Below are 25,856 nucleotides of genomic sequence, written 5' to 3'. Positions count from 1 at the left end.
CGAATGTCACTAATACTCAGGTCACAGTGACGCGTTTCGATCCGACATGTATATTTTCTAGTCTGAAGATTACAATGTATTATAGGCCCTGGTGTACAGGTCTTCTCCGAATGTCACTAATACTCAGGTCACAGTGACGCGTTTCGATCCCCAGACCTTATTTGCTCTGTTTCTGGGTTGCGAGAGGTTAATTGTACCTGTGACTCCCTGTACCTGGGGGTACGGAGCTGCCGATCCTCAGTGACATGATACGAGGCGTCGCTGTCACACGGACGCAGTCCCGGAGCCGACGTGACAAATTGTCTTCAAGGAATTGCTATAATTTGCTTTAATTAAATCTTAGGAAAAGAGCGAAGATGTAATTACGGCTAATAACAACCCCATGAATAATCCGTATAACCGCTGCCAGGCTGCTCTTATTCGAGCCAGCGCCGTCACATGATCACAGACACTTCTGTCTGTCAGGGCATGCTGGGAGTTGTAGTTCCGGAGAGATTAGACATTCCTCTATAGACGCTGGGCTCAGTCCACATCTGGTATACAGGGCAATGATGACATTCCTGCAGCTTTCAGCAGACACCTGGAGCCGCACTGCCCTCTGCCATGTCTGGTAACCTTAGTGCATAGGTGGGTGACCGGACGATTATCATTCGCATAATCGTTAACGATTAACCATCTCAAACGACCGCTATTGCGAAAGACCTGAAAACGTTCACCTATTTCCATGGAACGATAATCGTTACTTATAATCGTATTTGCGAACGTTTTTTCTATGCTATTTCTTCGCTATTGCGTTCGTATCTACTGCGAACGACCGAACGACGTCTTATTCAATCGAACGATTTGCGAACGTTTTGCGAACGAGCAACGATAAAATTAGGTCCAGGTCTTATAAAGCGATCAACGATTTCTCGTTCGGTCGTTAATCGTTAACTGCATTTCAACCGAACGATTATAGTTTAGATTCGAACGATTTAACGATAATTTGAACGATAATCGTCCAGTGGAATAGGGCCCTAAGACTGGGTTGGGGGGTACACAGACACCCCCCGCTGCCATTCTTACCAGATACCCCAAAATATACATAAAGCCACAACAATTGCTTCATCCATCACCTACTCCTGCAACGTCCCATCCCTGGAGTCTATGGACGTCAGCCATCTGCACTTCTGCGAATCTGACAACCTTCCAGGCCATTTGCAGATTACAGTGATGGGGGATGCGTGGGGGATACGTGGGGGATACGTGGGGGATACGCCGCCTCTGATGTACGTCACAGACCTAATTATATGATTGATCACAGCGACATAACCTGCTAATGGACAGAAGTCAGGGCCCCGAAGTAGTGATGATGCTGGGGCCCGATCCCTGGATCATTACACAGTAACAGCAAGAGCTCTGATGAGGTTGGATTATTCTGAGTGACACAGCGCCACCTGCTGCACACTGCTCAGTACTGCAGCTGCCTGCATTTTACAGCTGGAAGAAAGCTGCCATATGTTCGTAGCACTGGATAACCCCTTTAAGCTGTGTTCACATACATGTTGCAGTAATACTTTTATGAAATTTGAAAACGGGAGCAAAAATGTCAATGGGTGAACACAACCTATGTGATCATCCGTCTATAAATCCAGCTTTGTGGCAGAACACTCCTGGTATTTAAATGGCTGCAGGGTTAAAGATGTTCAGGGACTTTATGCTTTACACTTCATGTGTTCTATCCAGCTACTTTCTTCCAAAAACAGCGCCACCCCTGTCCTCAGGTTGTGTGTGACATTACAATTTCACTTTATTCACTTCAATAAAACTGAACTGCAATACCACACACAAACTGAGGATAAGAGTGGCGCTGTTTCTGGAAGAAAGCTGCCATGTTTTTCTAGTCCTAAATTTCCCCTTTAATGCAGTTCCCCACAATCAACCTGTATCCCCCATTTTCTGAGGGACCTACTCCTGGGACCCCCAGTGATCACTAGTATGGGGGTCCTGGCTCCCCATTGTCCTCAGCACCACTCTCCTTATAGAAAAGCTTGGGTAGAGCTATGGTCAATCGGGCATACAGCTCTAAATGAGTGAGCTACCTCTTGTAGACTTGTGTAGCAATCAGAGTTTACCAAGCGAGGATAGGGTTGGTACCGCCATTCACCGCAGCCTCGCCTCAATGTGCTCTAGCCAGACATGGCTGGGATCAGGGCTGGTAGTAGAAATACAGAATGGTCCTGCAAATGGGTCCTGGCCTTGGGCCAGGCCCTGGATAAACAACGCAGCAGGCTCTCTGTTTTACAATCCTTGTCCAATACTGGACTAGAATCTGTTCCAATTAGTCCCAACCCCATTATATATATATATATATATATATATATATATATAATATATATATATATGCTCTTTAGGGGGATTAATTGGGCAAAGGCACTAAGATAACCCTCTAGGATATAGGTTGGGACCTCTGAGGTAGCTGGCTCATGGATTGGTTAAGCAGAAATCACCAGAAATACATATAATCAATAAAGAAATCAGTTAACCCCTAACACATTTTCTCCTTCAGCCATGCACTAGGTCACAGTGACACCTGTTGGTGGGAGCAGGGTACTACAGTTTCAGTGTGGGAGCATATAACACATACTACTGACCTGTACTCGCAGAAATAAAGCAGTGGACTCTCTGACACTGCATACACAAGGGGTTAACATTGGCCCATGGAGCCGCTGATGACGCACACTATGGCGGCAGGTGTCTCTCCAGCACCGGATCAATGCAAATGAAGGCAAAGACATGACAATGGTTACACATAGGGCGGGTGAGCTGTGCACCTCCTGTCATTACTAATGGACGCTGCATGTGAGATAGCGCTCACTGATACTGGAGCGTGCTCTGTGTGTCCTGGAGGTGCCCAGTACTAGAGGGACGGGCCTGAGAGGGTGGTAAGGGGAATGGAACCTGAGATCTCTAGATGATGCCCAGAGCGGCAGACATGGCAGATAAAGAGAAGTGTTACCTGTCTCTCAGCTGACGGCTCATTCACTGCTCATTATCAGGAAATCTCGACTCTTTTACATCAGTCGGGCCCTGTGTAATCTATGGAGAGGAGAGGAGGGAGGAGGGAGATTAGTCAGCAGCAGAGAGCAGAGGACAAAGGATAACACAGCGGGACCTGTGTGAAAGCCGGTATTCAGAGGTCAGAGAGGTCAGTGCTGACTTCAGAGGAGATAGCCCGGTGATGTAGCTGTAAATTAACTCTTTGTTGTCCTGTTTTGGTGCCTCATCTCCCTCCTCCCCTCCCCTCCTCTCTCCATAGAAAACCATGAAGGGGCGAGAGCCTAAAACTGCTTTTTTTATTATAAAAATGCATTTTTGGCTAATAAACCCAATTACAAAGTTTCCTTAAATCGTCTGTACTATTAATTTTTGCAGAAAAAAATGTAGCAGTGACACTTTAAGAGTGATGGAGGCCGGGCTGAGCTGCAGCATGCTGCCTCCTCCCTTCTCTGTCATGTGTTCCAGCACTGAGCCTTGTATATGAATCATGCAGCAAGGAGTGGGGGAGGGAGCAGGCATGCACGTATCAGTATAGAGTATATAGGCTTTACAATAGGCAGGCAGCCAACTGGACAGTCATCTGGTGAGAAAACGACCTGTAAAGGCCCAGTACACCTGCATCCTCTGGATACACCGGAATATTTGGCACTGCTGAGCGTTCCTGTTTTCCTTATGGGGAGGCTGAGACGCTGCGGCTTATCTCTCCCAGATCAAAGGGGTCACTAGACTTGGCTCTTTGGATCAATTACTCGGCACATGTCAAAGGAACAAAGCACAAGGATGGAGACCAGTCCCTGCATTAGATACATTCCTGTGTATCTAAGCACCCATAAAGCCGTAGGGTATACAGCTCAGCATGTGGTGCCGGATACATTGTGGCTGACATCTCCATAGTGAGTAACCATCCACACAGGCACTGCTGGAGGCTGAGATACATGCAGGGGCTTAGATACAGGTGACCACACCCTGACTTTTGTTGCGTCGATGTAGTCAGATTATCAATCCGGAATGACTCTAGTATTGTATCTGATCTAGACAAGGTTCTAGACTCTAGAATGATATAATGTAACAAACACTCAGCTCCGTGCAGCTCCAGCTGAGGTACAAAGCACAAGTGTATCCACTGAGAGCCGGATTAGATACGTACCGCTATGCAGCCGCTAATGTCATGTTCTTATTCACTGACAGCAAGCGGAGAAACTACTGAAAGGAGATTTTTTTTTTTACATTTCATGTAACTTGAAGCCCCCTCCCCCCTTCCTGTCCCAATCAGTCAGCCCCCCTCCCCCCGTCCTGTCCCCATTAGTCAGCCCCCCTCCCACCGTCCTGTCCCCATCAGTCATCCCCCCTCCCACCGTCCTGTCCCCATCAGTCATCCCCCCTCCCCCCTTCCTGTCCCCATCAGTCAACCCCGCCCTTTCTGTCCCCATCAGTCAGCCCCCTCCCCCCGTCCTGTCCCCATCAGTCAGCCCCCTCCCTCCTTCCTGTCCCCATCAGTCAGCCTTCCTCCCCCCCCCTGTCCCCATCAGTCCCCCCTCCCCCCGTCCCCATCAGTCAGCCCCCCCTTTCCCCCCCTCCTGTCCCCATCAGTCAGCCCCCCTCCCTCCTTCCTGTCCCCATCAGTCAGCCCCCCTCCCCCCCCATCAGTCAGCCCCCCTCCCCCCTGTCCTGTCCCCATTAGTCAGCTCCCCCCCATTCTGTCTCCATTAGTCAGTCCCCCTCTCCCTGTCCTGTCCCCATCAGTCAGCCCCCCCTCCCCCTGAAAGAGTAGTAGATACTTGGAACAAACTTCCAGCAGATGTGGTTGGTAAATCTACAATCCCAGAATGTAACCTGCCAGGTATATACATATATCTATCCTAAGATAATAAGAAGGGAGATACTAAAAGGGCGGACTAGATGGAGCGGTGGGGGGGTTTCTGCCTCCAATCTTCTCTGTTTCTTCCTCCTCCTCCTCGGCAGGTTGTCGTGCAGGTTTGCTCACCTGGGCGGTCGGTCACTGTTCACACCTCCCGCAGTGCAGGAAGTAGGAAGCAAGCATATACACAGCAGCCGCCTCTCCTCCCCCTCCTCCGCAGGTATTTATCCCCCTGGTATCAGCAGGACCCCTGGGTGGGGGTGTATATAGTCAGAGCCTGGTATACAGTATATACCGTGCTACAGACTAGACACAGTGTCACAGCCCATAGAGCAGGATGTATGAGCACCATCCAAGCCTTAAAGGGGATGTCCACTAATCCTGACCCTTCCCTATATCCTCTGTCTATACTTCCCTGGTGTCTCCTCGGGCCCCATTCCCATTAGTGACTTATATTGGGGGCCCCTGGGTTTCATTATAGTATCCGTCATCTCACCCCAATATACAGCACAACATGCGGAACTATCTGTCTCGTCCATGTAACTGGATCCTCAGCATCTGTATGTTCTCTGCTGTAACAATGTATCAGTGCAGCTGGTGTATGGTCTCTGCTGTGCTGTAACAATGTATCAGTGCAGCTGCTGTATGGTCTCTGCTGTGCTGTAACAATGTATCAGTGCAGCTGGTGTATGGTGTCTGCTGTGCTGTAACAATGTATCGGTGCAGCTGGTGTATGGTCTCTGCTGTGCTGTAACAATGTATCAGTGCAGCTGGTGTATGGTGTCTGCTGTGCTGTAACAATGTATCAGTGCAGCTGGTGTATGGTCTCTGCTGTGCTTTAACAATGTATCAGTGTAGCTCCTGTATTGTCTCTGCTGTAACAATGTATCAGTGCAGCCGGTGTATGGTCTCTGCTGTGCTGTAACAATGTATCAGTGCAGCCGGTGTATGGTCTCTGCTGTGCTGTAACAATGTATCAGTGCAGCTCCTGTATGGTCTCTGCTGTAACAATGTATCAGTGCAGCTGCTGTATATTCTCTGCTGTAACAATGTATCAGTGCAGCTGGTGTATGGTCTCTGCTGTGCTGTAACAATGTATCAGTGCAGCTGGTGTATGGTGTCTGCTGTGCTGTAACAATGTATCAGTGCAGCTGGTGTATGGTCTCTGCTGTGCTTTAACAATGTATCAGTGTAGCTCCTGTATTGTCTCTGCTGTAACAATGTATCAGTGCAGCCGGTGTATGGTCTCTGCTGTGCTGTAACAATGTATCAGTGCAGCCGGTGTATGGTCTCTGCTGTGCTGTAACAATGTATCAGTGCAGCTCCTGTATGGTCTCTGCTGTAACAATGTATCAGTGCAGCTGCTGTATATTCTCTGCTGTAACAATGTATCAGTGCAGCTGGTGTATGGTCTCTGCTGTGCTGTAACAATGTATCAGTGCAGCTGGTGTATGGTCTCTGCTGTGCTGTAACAATGTATCAGTGCAGCTGGTGTATGGTCTCTGCTGTGCTTTAACAATGTATCAGTATAGCTCCTGTATTGTCTCTGCTGTAACAATGTATCAGTGCTGCTGGTGTATGGTCTCTGCTGTGCTGTACCAATGTATCAGTGCAGCTGGTGTATGGTCTCTGCTGTGCTGTAACAATTTATCAGTGCAGCTGGTGTATGGTCTCTGCTGTGCTGTAACAATGTATCAGTGCAGCTGGTGTATGGTCTCTGCTGTAACAATGTATCAGTGCAGCTCCTGTATGGTCTCTGCTGTAACAATGTCTCATTCACTGACAGCAAGCGGAGAGACTGAGAAGGTGAAACCCATGAAATGAATGGAGGTGATGACCCTTCGGAGCTCTGCCTATAGGGGGAGTAGTGCCTGGATGCCCCTCCTCCCTGACATCTATTATAGGGCACATACCGCCATAGGGGTGCACTGCCCGTATACACTGAGGAGCTGTATACTGTCACCCTGACGATGAATTATTTACAGGCAAGGAAGACTCTGGATCTAATGATTGATATATACAGATCAGGGGTGAGGAGGGAGAACAACAGTATATGCCAGGCTTAAAGGGGGCACAGACCCAGGGGGGCACTAGGACTGGTATACGGGATGTATTATTATATGTGCACTACGACTGGTATTATATGGCATGTATTATTTGTTATTACTATATGGACCCTATATGTGCACTAGGACTGGTATATGTGATGTATTATTATATGGGATGTATTATTATATGTGCACTATGACTGGTATTATATGGAATGTATTATTATATGTGCACTATGACTGGTATATGGGATGTATTATTATATGGGCACTATGACTGGTATATGGCATGTATTATTTGTTATTACTATATGGACCCTATATGTGCACTAGGACTGGTATATGTGATGTATTATTATATGGGATGTATTATATATGTGCACTATGACTGGTATTATATGGGATGTATTATTATATGTGCACTATGACTGGTATTATATGGGATGTATTATTATATGTGCACTATGACTGGTATATGGGATGTATTATTATAATGGCACTATGACTGGTAATATATGGGATGTATTATTTGGTATTACTATGTGGACCTTATACGTGCACTATGACTGGTATTATATGGGATGTATTATTATATGGGCACTATGACTGGTATTATATGGGATGTATTATTATATGTGCACTATGACTGGTATTATATGGGATGTATTATTATATGTGCACTATGACTGGTATTATATTGGATGTATTATTACATGGGCACTAGGACTGGTATTATATGGGATGTATTATTATATGTGCACTATGACTGGTATTATATGGGATGTATTATTACATGGGCACTAGGACTGGTATTATATGGGATGTATTATTTGCTATTACTATATGGTCCCTATCTGGCCGTTTCATTGTCTCTTATATAGAGGGCTCCACTTTTCGTTCACTATATGGCTGTTTTTTTTTACTGAGTATTATATGGCGGTATTCTTACATACTTACCCTGGATAAAGATGATATTATATACTATACATGCAAATCCTGTTCTTGGCAGACGTTATAAGGAACAAGGACGTGGAATATTTATTTTGTGGTGTAAGGTGCGGCCAAGACTATCACTGCCTAAGCGATCATAACAAAGTTCAGGGGAGTGCAGCCAGGGATCGCTACATCTCCCACAATGCTCTGCAGCCCAACACAGCTCTGTGCATTCCCAATCTATATGTAAAAAATAGATTTAAAAAAAATCAGCATTAAAGGTTATTAAGATAAAGAGCAATGATGTAAACATGAAAGCGAAACAGCCCAGTGACAACCTCCCCAAGAGCTGAGGCAGCGGCCATCTTGGTTGTCAGCCAGCCCTCCCAGAATCAGAGAACGGCCCCAGGATTTATACTTATTTAGGATTTTCCTAATTTTTGTCTCTTTTGTTCTCTAGGAAGGTGACGGATACTAAAAAGCTGCATACCCCCCATCCCCCACAATGTCCAACGTGGGCCAGCAGCTGGAGAACCAGTGGAACGATGTGGTGGGGCGGATTGCCAGTAAGCAGGCCTTCCAGTCAGACTGGGATATTGCCGCCTTCGTGATTTTCTTCGCATTTATAGGTGCGAATTTGTTTCTTTATTTCACATTTTCACCCCCAAACCCCCAATTTGAGTATGCATGAGTGTCTCAGCGGTCTCAGCGAGTACCTGGGTGAGTGTCTGTGTTAAAGTGTACAGGGGAAGGACTGCACAGACATCGCTAACCAGGTTTTCCAGGATTTAAAAAAAAAAAAAAAAAAAACACCACCTGTCCTTAGGTTGTGCGTACAATCATGGCCAAAAGTTTTGAGAATGATACAAATATTAATTTTTACAAAGTCTACTGCTTCAGTTTTTAAAATGGCAATTTGCATATACTACAGAATGTTATAAAGAGTGATCAGCTTAACAGCAATATTTGCCTAGAAAATGAACTTTATCCCACAAAACACATTTCAACATAATTGCAGCCCTGCCTTAAAAGGACCAGCTAACATTGTTTCAGTGATTGCTCCATTAACACAGGTGTGGGTGTTGATGAGGACAGGGCTGGAGATCAATCTGTCATGAGTAAGTAAGAATGACACCACTGGACACTTTAAAAGGAGGCTGGTGCTTGGCATCATTGTTTCTCTTCTGTTAACCATGGTTATCTCTAAAGAAACATGTGCAGTCATCATTGCACTGCACAAAAATGGCCTAACAGGGAAGAGTATCGCAGCTAGAAAGATTGCACCTCAGTCAGCAACCTATTGCATCATCAAGAACTTCAAGGAGAGAGGTTCCATTGTTGCCAAAAAGGCTCCAGGGCGCCCAAGAAAGACCAGCAAGCGCCAGGACCGTCTCTTAAAAGTGTTTCAGCCGCGGGATCGGGCTACCAGCAGTGCAGAGCTTGCTCAGGAATGGCAGCAGGCAGGTGTGAGGGCATCTGCACTGTGCACTGTGAGGCAGAGACTCTTGGAGCAAGGCCTGGTCTCAAGGAGGGCAGCAAAGAAGCCACTTCTCTCCAGAAAAAACATCAGGGACAGACTGATATTCTGCAAAAAGTACAGGGAGTGGACTGCTGAGGACTGGGGGAAAGTCATTTTCTCTGATGAATCCCCTGTCCAATTGTTTGGGACATCTGGAAAACAGCTTATTCGGAGCAGACGAGGTGAGCGCTACCACCAGTCTTGTCTCATGCCAACTGTAACCGGCATCCTGAAACCATTCATGTGTGGGGTTGCTTCTCAGCCAAGGGAATCGGCTTTCTCACAGTCTTGCCAAAAAACACAGCAATGAATAAAGAATGGTACCAGAATGTCCTCCAAGAGCAGCTTCTCCCAACCGTCCAAGAGCAGTTTGGCCACCAACAATGCCTTTTCCAGCATGATGGAGCACCTTGCCGTAAAGCAAAGGTGATAACTAAATGTCTCAGGGAACAAAACATAGAGATTTTGGGTCCATGGCCTGGAAACTCCCCAGATCTTAATCCCATTGAGAACTTGTGGTCAATCATCAAGAGACGGGTGGACAAACAAAAACCAACAAATTCTGACAAAATGCAAGCATTGATTGTGCAAGAATGGACTGCTATCAGTCAGGATTTGGTCCAGAAGTTGATTGAGAATTGCAGAGGTCCTGAAGAAGAAGGGTCAACACTGCAAATATTGACTTGCTGCAGTAACTCATTCTAACTGTCAATATAATCTTTTGTTACTCATAATATGATTGCAATTATATTTCTGTATGTGATAAAAACATCTGACAAACACACATAAAAACCAGAGGGCAGCAGATCATGTGAGAATATAAGATTTGTGTAATTCTCAAAACTTTTGCCATGACTGTACTATTATAACTTAGCTCCTTTACCTTCAATGAAATTGAGCTGCAATACCGCACAAAAACTCAGGACAAGCGTGGCGATGTTACTTGGAGAAAACAGCTGTATTTATTTTATATTCTGGACAACCCCTTGGGTGCCTCAGTTAGCTCCCGAGTTATAGGTATATGCACAGAGCAATTCTCGTGGAAAACTGTGCACGGAATCCGCCGCTGGCTCCCCTGCGCTCCCACTTGAAGTTACGCCCACCACATAGGTTCCATTCTATGGTCGGGCGGATTCCATCGTCCGCTCAAAGAAATGACAGCAAAATCCACCCGACTACAGGATGGAGTTTATGGAACGGGTGGAAAGGAAAGCGGGAGCGCATGGGGATGAGTCGCAGATTCCTCAGCAAGTTATCGGCAAGAATTACTCCATGTGCATATACGCTTAGGGTCCTAGTAGGTGGCTGAGTAGGTGACTGATGGTGCGTGCGCTCCTATTACAGTGCAAGAAATGGGGACTCCCCTAATTCATGTAATGTTCCTAACTAAGTCACCATATGCCACCACACAGGGCTGTAACGCCTCCTCGCTCCCCCTCTCATCCCTGGAAGCTTATGGGGACCTTTACAGGGAGGGTGAGTAAGGAGACATCACAGCCCTCAGCACCTCAGGACGGTGGGAACGCCTCTCTGACACTTTGCACGGGAGAATAAAAGCATTTGTCTATGTTGTAGAGCAGGGATGGGGAAACTTCGGCCCTCCAGCTGTTGCAAAACTGCAATTCCCATCATGCCTGGACAGCCAAAGGCTGTCCAGGCATGATGGGAATTGTAGTTTTGCAACACCTGGAGGGCTGATGTTTTCCCATCCCTGCTTTAGAAGCACAGATGACTATATAAAAGGTACCTTGGGGGAGATTTATCAAACATGGCGTAAAGTGAAACTGGCTCAGTTGCCCCTAGCAACCAATCAGATTCCACCTTTCATTTTCCAAAGAGCCTGTAAGGAATGAAAGGAGGAATCTGATTGGTTGCTAGGGGCGACTGAGCCAGTGTCACTTTACGCCATGTTTGATAAATCTCCCCCTTGTGTCCTGACATGTCTGACAGCTGACAGATTCAGGGGCAGTACACAATGTGATGAATAATATCGCCATATAGTGCCCCCTCCTCCCGAGTTTCCAAGTCTCTAAGCGGCGCCATCTGTTCTTTCTGTCCCCAGGGCTCATCCTCCTCCTCATCGTCTTGGTTCTCATCAGATGTTTTTGCTGTTGTTGTTGTGACTGTGAATCCAGTGTTGACAAGGTAACGTTAAGTCTCTGCCTGCCTCCGGAGCTGTCATCTCTGCTGACTAGCGGGGCTGATGTGTGAGGATCTGCCCTCTGGGTATTACCACATCAGCGGGGGCCATATATACTGTTATACCAGCCCTCAGGTCATGGGTCTTCCCGTGTTGTCAGGTCCGGATTCGCTAGGACTTTAGGAGAAATGTCGTATGATTTCTCACAAACCTCATCATTATACAGTATATAAACACCGCAACAATAGAGGCATAAATAATACCACCATATGGTGCACAAAATAAGTTTCCATACAATGTCCTGACAATACTGCTATATAATACGGATATAATACCGTACAGAGCCAACATGACCACAGAACAGAGCACAGATAATACTACCATATAGTGCTATACAACAGTATAATAGGGCACCTTTATATTATCACCATATAGTGCAATACAACAGTATAATAGAGCACCCCTGTAATACCACCATTCAATGCGATACAAAAGTATAATAGAGCACCCATGTAATACCACCATACAACAGTATAATAGAGAACCCATGTATTACCACCATACAATGCCATACAAAAGTATAATAGAGCACCCATGTAATACCACCATACAATGCCATACAACAGTATAATAGAGCACCCATGTAATATCAGTATAATAGAAACAGATTGATGAACTCAGGGAGACCAGCCAAACGACAACACTGCCGGCTGCTAGTGAAAGCGCTCAATGCAGTGAAGTCCTAGGTAACACTATAATAGAGTACCCATGTAATACCACCATACAATGCCATACAACAGTATAATAGAGCACCCCTGTAATACCACCATTCAATGCGATACAAAAGTATAATAGAGCACCCATGTAATACCACCATACAACAGTATAATAGAGAACCCATGTATTACCACCATACAATGCCATACAACAGTATAATAGAGCACCCATGTAATACCAGTATAATAGAAACAGATTGATGAACTCAGGGAGACTAGCCAAACGACAACACTGCCGGCTGCTAGTGAAAGCGCTCAATGCAGTGAAGTCCTAGGTAACACTATAATAGAGTACCCATGTAATACCACCATACAACAGTATAACAGAGCACCCATGTAATACCACCATACATGCCATACAACAGTATAATAAAGCACCCATGTATTATGGCTATACAGTGTCATATAACACTATAATACAGCACCCAAGTAATACCACCATAGTGTCATACAATGGTATAATAGAGCACCCAAGTAATACCACCATACAGTGCCATATAACAGTATAGTAGAGCACCCAACTAATACCACCATAGTGTCATACAACAGTATAATAGAGCACCCAAGTAATACCACCATAGTGTCATACAACACTATAATACAGCACCAAAGTAATAGCACCATAGTGTCATATAATAGAGCACCCAAGTAATACCACCATAGTGTCATATAACAGTATAGTAGAGCACCCAAGTAATACCACCATAGTGTCATACAACAGTATAATAGAGCACCCAAGTAATACCACCATAGTGTCATACAACACTATAATACAGCACCCAAGTAATACCACCATAGTGTCATACAATGGTATAATAGAGCACCCAAGTAATACCACCATACAGTGCCATATAACCGTATAGTAGAGCACCCAACTAATACCACCATAGTGTCATACAACGGTATAATAGAGCACCCAAGTAATACCGCCATAGTGTCATACAACACTATAACACAGCACCCAAGTAATACCACCATAGTGTCATACAACAGTATAATAGAGCACCCAAGTAATACCAGCATAGTGCCATACAATGGTATAATAGAGCACCCAACTAATACCACCATAGTGTCATATAACAGTATAGTAGAGCACCCAACTAATACCCCCATAGTGTCATACAACAGTATAATAGAGCACCCAAGTAATACCACCATAGTGTCATACAACACTATAATACAGCACCCAAGTAATACCACCATAGTGTCATACAATGGTATAATAGAGCACCCAAGTAATACCACCATACAGTGCCATATAACCGTATAGTAGAGCACCCAACTAATACCACCAGTGTCATACAACGGTATAATAGAGCACCCAAGTAATACCACCATACAGTGCCATATAACCATATAGTAGAGCACCCAAGTAATACCACCATAGTGTCATACAATGGTATAATAGAGCACCCAAGTAATACCGCCATAGTGTCATACAACACTATAATACAGCACCCAAGTAATACCACCATAGTGTCATGCAACAGTATAATACAGCACCCAAGTAATACCACCATAGTGTCATACAACAGTATAATAGGGCACCCAAGTAATACCACCATAGTGTCATACAACAGGATAATAGAGCACCCAAGTAATACCACTATAGTGTCATACAACAGTATAATAGAGCACCCAAGTAATACCGCCATAGTGTCATACAATGGTATAATAGAGCACCCAAGTAATACCACCATACAGTGCCATATAACCGTATAGTAGAGCACCCAAGTAATACCACCATAGTGTCATACAACAGTATAGTAGAGCACCCAAGTAATACCACCATAGTGTCATACAACAGTATAATAGAGCACCCAAGTAATACCACCATAGTGTCATACAACAGGATAATAGAGCACCCAAGTAATACCACTATAGTGTCATACAACAGTATAATAGAGCACCCAAGTAATACCACCATAGTGTCATACAATGGTATAATAGAGCACCCAAGTAATACCACCATACAGTGCCATATAACCGTATAGTAGAGCACCCAAGTAATACCACCATAGTGTCATACAACAGTATAATAGAGCACCCAAGTAATACCACCATACAGTGGTCAAACCATTCCACCACACAGCGCTCGATGTACAATGGTATAACCACAGGGACCAAACACTGCTGTAGACAGTACCTCAATAATGCCCCCTACAGCCCCACTGTACCTACAGTACAGTAACAATACCGCCAAAGAGTGTTGTGATAACACCGTGCCCTTTCCTGGTCTATTGATGTTTCTGGCCGTTCTCAGACTGTCACCGGCCTACCTCTTCTGACTCCAGACCCCGCTTTCCTCCATCTTTCCCGTTCTCTTGTTGTCAGATTTCATAACTCCAAAGTAACAGGAAATTTTGAGGACTCATCTAATATTGATGTCTCTGGTGACACCGCCATACATGAATCGTATCCCATAAATAAAATATTCCCTAGAACTACCGCTACGCCACCCTCCCAGTAACTAATTCAGTAACATAAGATATAATATAATCCTGACTCCAAAGATGGACAATAATAAACACCTGAAAATCTCATCATCCTGAATACTGAGCGCTACATGGATCCCGGACGAGCCCCCAATAAAGAAACTGTATAGTAGCAGCACAGGATGCAGCATAGGGCGGCCATACACATTACATGAATGTAGCTTTATTACCTTTTCCCTGTAAAGCCAAGCATGTATGGAGGAGTGGGGAGGTATAGGCTGTATGGCTACTATATGGCTACCTATACATCATACATACGCGGTAGTGCTACATCTCCATGACACACAGCGATATCAGCCATTCACTTATCACTAAAGGTGGAAACATGACCGGAAAATGACTGCATAATCTGTACCGCCATAATGCTTTATCATCTAAGAGAGATAACACCGCATAATATCTCCCTGATGATAACAATGAAACAAGAAGATGTCTGTATAGAAAAAGAAAAACATAGAGATACAGTATGATAGTAGTTATATTCTTGTATATAGGAGCAGTATGATAGTAGTTATATTCTTGTATATAGGGGCAGTATTATAGTAGTTATATTCCTGTATATAGGGAGCAGTATTCTAGTAGTTATATTCCTGTATATAGGAGCAGTATTATAGTAGTTATATTGTAGTATATAGGAGCAGTATTATAGTAGTTATATTCTTGTATATAGGAGGCAGTATTATAGTAGTTATATCCTTGTATATAGGGGACAGTATTATAGTAGTTATAGTCTTGTATATAGGAGCAGTATTATAGTAGTTATATTCCTGTATATAGGAGCAGTATTATAGTAGTTATATTCCTGTATATAGGAGTAGTATTATAGTAGTTATATTCTTGTATATAGGAGCAGTATTATAGTAGTTATATTCTTGTATATAGGAGCAGTATTATAGTAGTTATATTCTTGTATATAAGAGCAGTATTATAGTAGTTATATTCTTGTATATAGGGAGCAGTATTATAGTAGTTATATTCTTGTATATAGTGGCAGTATTATAGTAGTTATATTCCTGTATATAGGAGCAGTATTATAGTAGTTATATTCTTGTATATAGGAGCAGTATTCTAGTAGTGGTATTCTTGTATATAGGAGCAGTATTATAGTAGTTATATTCTTGTATATAGAATATGAGTATTATTATAGTAGTTATATTCCTGTATATAGTAGAAGTATTATAGTAGTTATATTCTTGTATATAGGAGCAGTATTATAGTAGTTATATTCCTGTATATAGGAGCAGTATTATAGTAGTTATATTCTTGTATATAGGAGCAGTATTATAGTAGTTATATTCTTGTATATAGGGACAGTATTATAGTAGTTATATTCTTGTATATAGGGGCAGTATTATAGTAGTTATATTCCTGTATATAGGAGCAGTATTATAGTAGTTATATTCCTGTATATAGGAGCAGTATTATAGTAGTTATATTCTTGTATATAGGGACAGTATTATAGTAGTTCTATCCCTGTATATAGGAGCAGTATTATTAGTAGTTATATTCCTGTATATAGGAGCAGTATTATAGTAGTTATATTCCTGTTGTGACATAGTCCGGGGGTTGTTGCTGGATGGGAGGTATTTTCCTCTCAGCTTTTCTTGCTCTGAGTAATGCAGAGAGCGAGGTTCAAGGACTGGACTGGAGTTATTAAGCCATTCCAGGTTTTTAGGCATTTCCCAACATAGAAAACTGAGCTGGGAGTGAGGGCAGAGAGAGGTGGTGTGTGCTCAAGTCTGGAGTACACCTATGTGATCTGTCTAGGAGGACTGGTTGGACTGTGTTCAGACACATGGACTGTGTACAAGGCAGCTGCTGCTGTAAGGTCTGAACCAACACTTAGAACTTCTGTTACTGCTTTAAAGGCCAAGCTGGAACTGCACTTATGTGTGATGGCAGCATGAAGGTAATGCTGGATTTTTGTTCCATTTGTTTTTGTGGTGTGAATAAACACTAAGATTTGAACTGTGAATTGCTTGTTTTCCTCTGTCTGCGACCGCTACCTAGCTATACCTGAGCAACTCCCCTACATTTGGTGGCTTGGAGCGGGCATACGCAGTGAGGCAGGAGAAAAAACAGAGTTTTTTTTTCATATTTTTTTCCTGGCACCATTGCATGTCCTGGATTAAGCCTGCAAAGCTTCAGCCGGCATCTCCAGACAAGATGGAGGAGTTGATTAAACAGCTGGTGCAGACTAATGCCCAGCTGCAACAGGCTAATATACAGCAGCAAGAGACTAATGCCCAGCAGCAAGAGACTAATGGTGTGTTTACACAGAAAGATTTATCTGACAGATTTTGGAAGCCAAAGCCAGGAATGGATTTGAAAAGAGGATATATCCCAGTCTTTCCTTTATGACCTGATCCCTGTTTATAGTCTGTTCCAGGTTTTGGCTTCAAAGATCTGTCAGATATATCTGTCTGTGTAAACGCACCATAACAAATTGCTGTTACAACAAATGGTGGCCATTCGTGAGTCTCCGCCAGTGGTTTCCCAGCTACAGCCTGCCGCTAGAGAGAGAGTCCGGACGGCGTTGAGAAAGGTAACGGCAGAGGATGATGTGGAGGCCTTTCTGGGAGTGTTCGAGAGAACGGCTGAGCGAGAGGGTCTCCAGCCTGACCAGTGGGCTGTAGTGGTTGCCCCATTTCTCACAGGAGATGCACTAAAGGCATACTTTGACCTCACTCGGGAGGACGCCCAGGACTACCAAAAGCTGAAAGGTGAGATCCTGGCACGCTTGGGGGTCAATATATATGTTCGGGCCCAACGTGTATATCAGTGGGGGTTTGTGGAATCCAGAGCCGCCAGGTCTCAAGCCTATGACCTGCTGCACCTGGTAAAGAAATGGCTCCAGCCTGAGACTTTAACTCCAGCCCATATAGTGGAGAGGGTGGTGGTTGACCGATTTGTGCGCAGTCTGCCGGTCACTATCCGGCGCTGGGTAGGCCAAGGAGACCCAGGCAATTTAGACCAGCTGGTTGGTCTGGTGGAACATTATGTAGCTACCCAAGACTTGGTGCGAGACTGTACCCCTGGCCGGAGGCCACCCCGTCCCATACCCCCACTTGCAGTGGCTGAGAAAAAGCTTCAACCTCCTGCTGGGAGTAGCTCCCCACCAAACCAACGTTCCCCAAGGTTACATGAGGTCCCCATTATCCGCTGTTGGCGCTGTAATGGTCCGGGACATGTTGCGGCAAGGTGCCCCTTAACCTCTGAGCCTATGGACTGTGGCTATACTTGCCGGACATCCTTCTATGCCCGACCTGCTGTTAGTGTATGTACCGCTAACCTCCCGGACAAGGATAGGGCACCTCCCATGTGCCCAGTGTCTATCGGCAGGTGCAGGGTCAATGCTCTACTGGACTCGGGGAGCCTGGTGACCCTAGTACGGGATACACTGGCGCTTCCATCTCAGTTCACTAAGCGCAAAGTTGGAGTGTTGTGTATTCATGGAGACTTGAGAGACTATCCTACTGCCCAGGTGGTAATAAAAACTCCTGCAGGGGAGAAAGTCCATGAGGTGGCAGTAGCGTCGAATCTGCCATATGACCTGATAATAGGAAGAGACTTTCCCTTATTCTCTGCATTGTGGCCATCATTTTTGAATGTCTGTCCCCAAGAGTCAGGCAGAGCAGTAGCTGAGGGTCCTAATCCAGATGTTAAGCCAGAACCATGGGTCACAGAGATAGAAGGGCCAGCCGTAGGGGTGACCGCCACTTCGGTGGATGAGATGGAGACAATTCCAGTGAATGTAATGGTTGGGGATGTAGAGGACTTGCCACCGGGCCCCGAATTGTCAGATCTGGACATCTCTGGTGACAATTTTGGCACGGCGCAACTCCGGGACCCGACTCTGTCCCGAGCACGGGGGAGTGTCTTAATGGTCGATGGTGAACCACAACAACAAGGAGCTGAGGCTATATTTCCTCGTTTTGTGGTTCACCACAATATGTTATATCGTGTCACTCAACTACGTGGGGAGAATGTTGAACAATTATTAGTGCCCCAGGCATATCGTCACCTGGTACTAAATCTTGCTCACCAACATGTGTTAGGTGGACACCTTGGGGCACAGAAAACCCAGGACCGTATACTGCAGAGGTTTTATTGGCCTGGGGTATTCAAAGAGGTGGAGGAATTTTGTAAGTCTTGTCCGACCTGTCAGATAACTAGCCCCCAGCAGCACTTCCGCAGTCCTCTAGTACCCCTCCCGATTATAGAGGTACCATTCGAGAGGATTGCCATGGACCTCGTTGGTCCAGTTCCAAAGTCTGCTAGGGGTCACCAACACATCTTAGTAGTTATTGACTATGCAACCCGGTACCCGGAGGCGGTGCCGCTGCGCCATACCTCTGCCAAACTCATAGCTAAGGAATTAATGGAGATGTTTTCAAGGGTAGGGTTACCTAGAGAGATACTGACAGACCAGGGGACTTCCTTCATGTCTAAGGTCATGAAGGAAGTCTGCAAGTTGCTTGGCATTAAACAGTTAAGGACATCTGTTTACCACCCCCAAACGGATGGTCTTGTGGAGAGGTTTAATCAAACTTTGAAAAATATGCTGAAAAGAGCAGTGTCTAAGGATGGGAGGGACTGGGACCTGCTTCTGCCCTATTTAATGTTTGCAGTGCGAGAAGTGCCCCAGGCCTCTACTGGGTTCTCGCCCTTCGAACTTCTTTATGGCAGACACCCCCGAGGCTTGCTCGACGTGGCCAAAGAGGCATGGGAGCAACAGCCTACTCCACACAAGAGTGTCATTGAGTATGTTACTAAAATGCAGGAGCGGATGGAGACAGTGATGCCCCTTGTCAGGGAACATATGGAGGCAGCTCAGCAAGCCCAGAGTCAGGTCTACAATAGAGCAGCTCAGGTCCGGAACTTTAACCCAGGAGATCGGGTTTTGGTTCTCGTACCGACTGTAGACAGCAAGTTCCTTGCGAGGTGGCAGGGCCCCTACGAAATTCTGGAGAAAGTAAGCAACGTAAATTACAAGGTACATCAGCCTGGTCGGCGGAAACCGCAGCAGATCTACCATGTCAATTTACTGAAGCCATGGAAGGATAGAGAGACTTGTGTTGGCTGCCCACAGTCGGTATGTTTTGGGGAAGGGAAGCTAGCTCCTCCGACTGTTTCAGGGGAAGCAGCTGCCAGAGTACGTGTTGCTGACAGCCTTTCACCGAAACAGGCTCAGGAAGCCAAGGAGTTCATTAGTCGGAACACGGACGTGTTCTCGGACCTCCCTGGGCGTACCTCCGTAATCCAACATGACATTGTCACCGAGCCTGGGGTGAAAATCCGGCTAAAGCCGTACCGGGTACCCGAGGCTCGGCGCCAAGCCATCGCAGAGGAGGTACAGTTGATGCTACAGCTGGACGTGATTGAAGAATCTAAGAGTGAGTGGGCCAGCCCGATAGTATTAATACCCAAACCGGATGGAACTTTACGTTTTTGCAATGATTTTCATAAGCTAAACGAGGTCTCTAAATTTGACACCTATCCTATACCCCGGGTGGATGAGTTAATTGAGCGTTTAGGACAGGCCAGGTACTTTTCCACCTTGGACCTCACCAAAGGGTACTGGCAAGTGCCCTTGACGGAGGCTGCCAAGGAGAAAACGGCCTTTGTCACACCTGAGGGGCTATATCAGTATAAGGTATTACCTTTTGGTCTTCATGGTGCTCCGGCCACATTCCAGCGTTTAATGGATATTGTTCTTCGTCCACATCGTCAGTATGCCTCGGCGTACCTTGACGATATTGTCATTTTCAGTACTGACTGGGAGAGTCATCTAGCGAAGGTACAGGCCGTACTAGACTCACTCCGTAGGGCGGGACTAACTGCTAACCCAAAGAAATGTGCCATAGGGTTAGAGGAGGCCCGATACTTAGGCTATGTCATTGGAAGCGGAGTCATCAAACCCCAGATGAATAAGGTAGAGGCGATACAGGGTTGGCCAAGGCCTGTCACTATCCGGCAAGTAAAATCGTTCCTGGGTTTGGTGGGATATTATATGAGGTTTATTCCCCATTTCGCTACTTTGGCAGCTCCATTGACAGGGCTCTTGAAGGGACATAAGTCAGTGATGGTACGCTGGAATGACCAAGCTGAAAAGGCTTCTTCAGCTTTGAAGTCTGCTTTGTGTGGGTCACCAGTCCTGGTGACACCTGACTTCAAAAGGGAGTTTGTAGTACAGACCGATGCCTCTGAAGTGGGCCTCGGGGCTGTACTGTCTCAGGAGGTTAACGGGGAAGAACATCCCGTTGGATTCCTGAGTCGCAAGCTTACCCCAGCCGAAACCAGGTACAGTATAGTGGAGAGGGAATGCCTAGCCATCAAGTGGGCACTGGAGTCTCTCCGTTATTACCTGTTGGGGAGGAATTTTCGTCTGGTGACTGACCATTCACCTCTCAAGTGGATGAGCCAGGCGAAGGAGAGGAACGCTCGGGTCACCAGATGGTTCTTGTCACTACAGAACTTCAACTTCACGGTAGAACACAGAGCAGGCCGACTACAAGGGAATGCAGATGCCCTGTCCCAAGTGCATTGTTTGGCAAGTGTTCACCCCCTCAAGGTTGAACAAAGGGGGGGGGGGTATGTGACATAGTCCGGGGGTTGTTGATGGATGGGAGGTATTTTCCTCTCAGCTTGTCTTGCTCTGAGGAATGCAGAGAGCTAGGTTCAAGGACTGGACTAGAGTTATTAAGCCATTCCAGGTTTTTAGGCATTTCCCAACATAGAAAGCTGAGCTGGGAGTGAGGGCAGAGAGAGGTGGTGTGTGCTCAAGTCTGGAGTACACCTAGGTGATCTGTCTAGGAGGACTGGTTGGACTGTGTTCAGACACATGGACTGTGTACAAGGCAGCTGCTGCTGTAAGGTCTGAACCAACACTTAGAACTTCTGTTACTGCTTTAAAGGCCAAGCTGGAACTGCACTTATGTGTGATGGCAGCATGAAGGTAATGCTGGATTTTTGTTCCATTTGTTTTTGTGGTGTGAATAAACACTAAGATTTGAACTGTGAATTGCCTGTTTTCCTCTGTCTGCGACCGCTACCTAGCTATACCTGAGCAACTCCCCTACACTGTATATAGGAACAGTATTATAGTAGTTATATTCTTGTATATAGGAGCAGTATTATAGTAGTTATATTCTTGTATATAGAAGCAGTATTATAGTAGTTATATTCCTGTATATAGGAGCAGTATTATAGTAGTTATAGTCTTGTATATAGGAGCAGTATTATAGTAGTTACATTCTTGTATATGGGAGCAGTATTATAGTAGTTATATTCTTGTATATAGGAGGCAGTATTATAGTAGTTATATTCCTGTATATAGGAGCAGTATTATAGTAGTTATATTCCTGTATATAGGAGCAGTATTATAGTAGTTATATTCCTGTATATGGGAGCAGTATTATAGTAGTTATATTCTTGTAAATGAGGTGCAGTATTACTATTAGTTAGTATTAGTACTTATGTTTTTTTCCTTATTTCTTTACAGAGAAAATACAAGCAAAAGGTTGGGGTTGATAACCTGGCTATGGAGCCCTAATTCTACCTAACCCTGGTTTGATGGACAGCTAATGGAGCCAATGAAATTGAACCACTGAGGTCTTCTAGTCTCATGTACTGTGATTATTAGAACTAAATGATTATTGAGCAAAAAAATACCCAAAACATTTCTATAGAGATGATTATGAGGTTTAGCGCTCATTCTATAAGGTTGTATGAGTTATTGCTTCCGTTCTATACATAAATCATCAGATGATATATCACTTGGTGCAGCTATACATTATAATAAGTCACCACTAGAGGGCGTACACTCCAGAATTCCAATGTTTCGCTAATAAACTCATAAATCTTTGTCCTCATTGGGGCCCATACAGGTAACATGGAAGGGATTACTACATAGACTGCATGACTTACTCACAGAGTCCCTGCACCTCTCACTCACCAATGATCGTCCTGCCCTCAGTTTGTGGTGTGAATACTTCTGTTTCTCCTGTCACATCCAGACCTGCATTCAGACCACAGAGGACAGAGTGGTTCTAGCTACATGGCTGACAGTGTGGGGGAGCTAATTTTTTTTGTGTGGCCTGAAGGATTGTGTATGCAGCTTTGGATGTGACTAGAGCAAAAGTACACTCAAAAGTAGAACAAAGAGTCAAGCAAACAGTTTACAATGTCCCTGGGGAGGTTTATATTGGACAGCGTTGAGCGCCCGAACCCTTACTCCGCAGACAATGACTGTTTTGTGCCCTGATGAGGACTCTATGTTTACACAAATAAAGTTTTTATAAATCATTTGGTGTTGGAAAACTTTTTTCACTTTGTATGAAAGGACAAGGGAGCAAATAGAGCAGAGTCCTGAAGTATATATGGGGGGGTTGATCCCCAGTGAATCCATAACTCCACTATATCTCACTAGAGGGTCAGGATGGCGCTTTGTCCCTTCCCTATGCTTTACACTGCAGCTCCTCTCCACCATGATCAGTGATAACAGATCGGCTTCATTGGGAGACTATAAAGGGTTAATAGTGAGGACGAGGAGCAGGAAATGTTATTTACATGACTCGATAATTCAATGAGTCCAGCGGCCGTCATGTGACCATGATGGCGGGGGGACGGAGGCGAATTCTGTGAAATCAATCTAAACTCAATACAGACGTTTTGTATTAACCTGTTCGTGACTGTAGGGAAAAGAAACAAATGTTAATAGCATGCTGCTATGTGCTGAACAATGCCACAGGCAGAGGAGCAGGAAGGGGACACAGCCGCTCTTGCAGACCTGCTTTAGGGCAATGTTCTGCAGCAGCTCTGGGCAGGAGTTAGGAAAGTTGGCAGAATAAGGCGGCTGTGATGGAGAGTTGGGGGGAAAGCAGTGCATTCTGGGAATTGTAGTACTCAAGCAGGAAGCACAATGATGATCAGACATAGTAGATTGTTGGTGGTTTCAGAGCTGGGGCAGCCAGGTAAGCAGCTCCACGCCTCTGCACTGTTTTTTCCCTTATGTCGGAGTTCCCCTTTAAGAACTTTTCTTCTGCTTTTCATAGATATTTAAAAGGATGACAAATCCCGTCCAGGATGGAGATGTAATTGCCGACTGTAGCCGTCCTATTATATTACTGTGTTACAGGATTATTGGATTTCACAGATAATTGTGCGCATCGGACTCGTGGTCTCAGATGATGCTCACAGATTAACGTGTGTGTGTGTGTATATATATATATATATATATATATATATATATTATACACACACGGCTCCCCTGCTTCATGAGGCCAGAGTGTACGCTGAACCCGAGATATATAGCACTAGGTCTCCATGTTCACCTGGAGATTGCAGGGAGAGCCCTCTAAGTAGATGCAGTGCCCCCTATCTACAAGAAGAGCAATCTATCTGCAGGCAGTGCCCCTATCTGCAGACAGCGCCCCCTAGCTGCAGACAACGCCATCTATCTGCAGGCGGCAACCCCTAACTAGAGGCAGAGCCCCCTAACTAGATGCAGTGCCGCCTATCTGCAGACAGCACCCCCTAACAAGAGGCAGAGCTCCCTATCTGCAGGCAGCACCCAATAACTAGAGGCAGAGCTCCCTATCTGCAGGCAGCACCCAATAACTAGAGGCAGAGCTCCCTATCTGCAGGCAGCACCCAATAACTAGAGGCAGCGCCCCCTATCTGCAGACAGCACCCCCTAACAAGAGGCAGAGCCCCCTATCTGCAGGCAGCACCCAATAACTAGAGGCAGCGCCCCCTATCTGCAGACAGCACCCCCTAACAAGAGGCAGAGCTCCCTATCTGCAGACAGCACCCCCTAACAAGAGGCAGAGCTCCCTATCTGCAGGCAGCACCCAATAACTAGAGGCAGAGCTCCCTATCTGCAGGCAGCACCCAATAACTAGAGGCAGCGCCCCCTATCTGCAGACAGCACCCCCTAACAAGAGGCAGAGCCCCCTATCTGCAGGCAGCACCCAATAACTAGAGGCAGCGCCCCCTATCTGCAGACAGCACCCCCTAACAAGAGGCAGAGCTCCCTATCTGCAGGCAGCACCCAATAACTAGAGGCAGCACCCCCTATCTGCAGGCAGCACCCAATAACTAGAGGCAGCGCCCCCTATCTGCTGACATGCACTGAATAAATTACATATAAAATGCGCAGGGTGTGAACCAATATGCAGCTTCTTCGGAAGTGGGGAGGGGGGTGTCGGGTCGCCGGTGCAGGGTTCACGCATGATACAAAGGTCAGGAGCAATATAAGAGCTGGAATGTGGAGGCTTTGGGTGAAATGTCGTATACAGGCGTCAATTCCCTGAAAAGTAATGATCAAGACAACCACATTATACGGAGATCAGGTCTCTGCTGGAGGGAAGCAGGGCATTGTGGGAGTCACAGGACTAGGCCAGTGTCTGGGGCTGTTGCATAACTACAACTCCCATCATGCACTGACAACCTTGCCAAAGATCGGACAGTGAGAGCTGCGTACGTCATACGGGGTGACTGCTTCCATGTGTGCCAGTGTATGATAGTCTGAGATCATTCCCTCACAATCTAATGGGAGAAAAACTGCAAATAAACAGCAATGATGGAGCAAACACTTCAAAGGAAACCGAAGATCAAAGGAAAGAAAAAGGGGTGAATTATAGACATAATAGGATTTCTAGGAAGTCTCCAGGACGGCACCGGAGATCGTATCCTCCTAATCGGAGAGGTATAACCCCCGTCCCTCCCCCCCATCACCAGCGTATATCACCGGGAAGGAAGAATGTCCACCACTTATATACAGAACAACCTAAGAAAATAACCATGGGATGTTGAGGTGCGGAGACATCCTAGGAATGGAATTATGGGTGATTAGAATTCACTGTTTCTAATGTTATCTCCACAACAGCAGAGAGAGAAGAGAGGAGCTCCGAGGGTGGGAGCGAAGCACTAAGGACCCTAACACTAAAGAGTCATCATTACTAGTCAGGAGTGAATTTACCGAACATTCGAGTTCTTCCATAGGCAGTATCCATGTTTTCCTGGCAGCATCTAACTTCTCCAGC

The 25,856-nt window shown here is 45.5% G+C and overlaps 1 protein-coding gene across 1 annotated transcript; it reads left to right on the top strand.

Moving 5' to 3' along the window:
* The first annotated feature begins 5,017 nt into the window (after positions 1–5,017).
* Positions 5,018–23,115, top strand: SMIM22 (small integral membrane protein 22). Its single transcript, XM_069984302.1, has 4 exons — positions 5,018–5,117; positions 8,339–8,507; positions 11,460–11,542; positions 22,313–23,115. Exons 2-4 carry the CDS (start codon positions 8,384–8,386, stop codon positions 22,361–22,363), a joined length of 258 nt encoding a protein of 85 aa, XP_069840403.1. The 5' UTR covers positions 5,018–5,117; positions 8,339–8,383; the 3' UTR covers positions 22,364–23,115.
* The last annotated feature ends 2,741 nt before the right edge of the window (positions 23,116–25,856 follow it).

Source organism: Dendropsophus ebraccatus, chromosome 9, assembly GCF_027789765.1.
Source record: "Dendropsophus ebraccatus isolate aDenEbr1 chromosome 9, aDenEbr1.pat, whole genome shotgun sequence".
Lineage (NCBI taxonomy): Eukaryota > Metazoa > Chordata > Amphibia > Anura > Hylidae > Dendropsophus > Dendropsophus ebraccatus.
This window is presented reverse-complemented; position numbering and strand designations above follow the sequence as displayed.

Excerpts from the sequence above, each read along its gene's own strand:
- SMIM22 (XM_069984302.1), top strand. The coding sequence starts at position 8,384 with ATGTCCAACGTGGGCCAGCAGCTGGAGAACCAGTGGAACGATGTGGTG. Across the intron at positions 8,508-11,459 it reads GATTTTCTTCGCATTTATAG|GGCTCATCCTCCTCCTCATC; the intron begins GTGCGAATTTGT and ends TTCTGTCCCCAG. Across the intron at positions 11,543-22,312 it reads GTGAATCCAGTGTTGACAAG|AGAAAATACAAGCAAAAGGT; the intron begins GTAACGTTAAGT and ends ATTTCTTTACAG.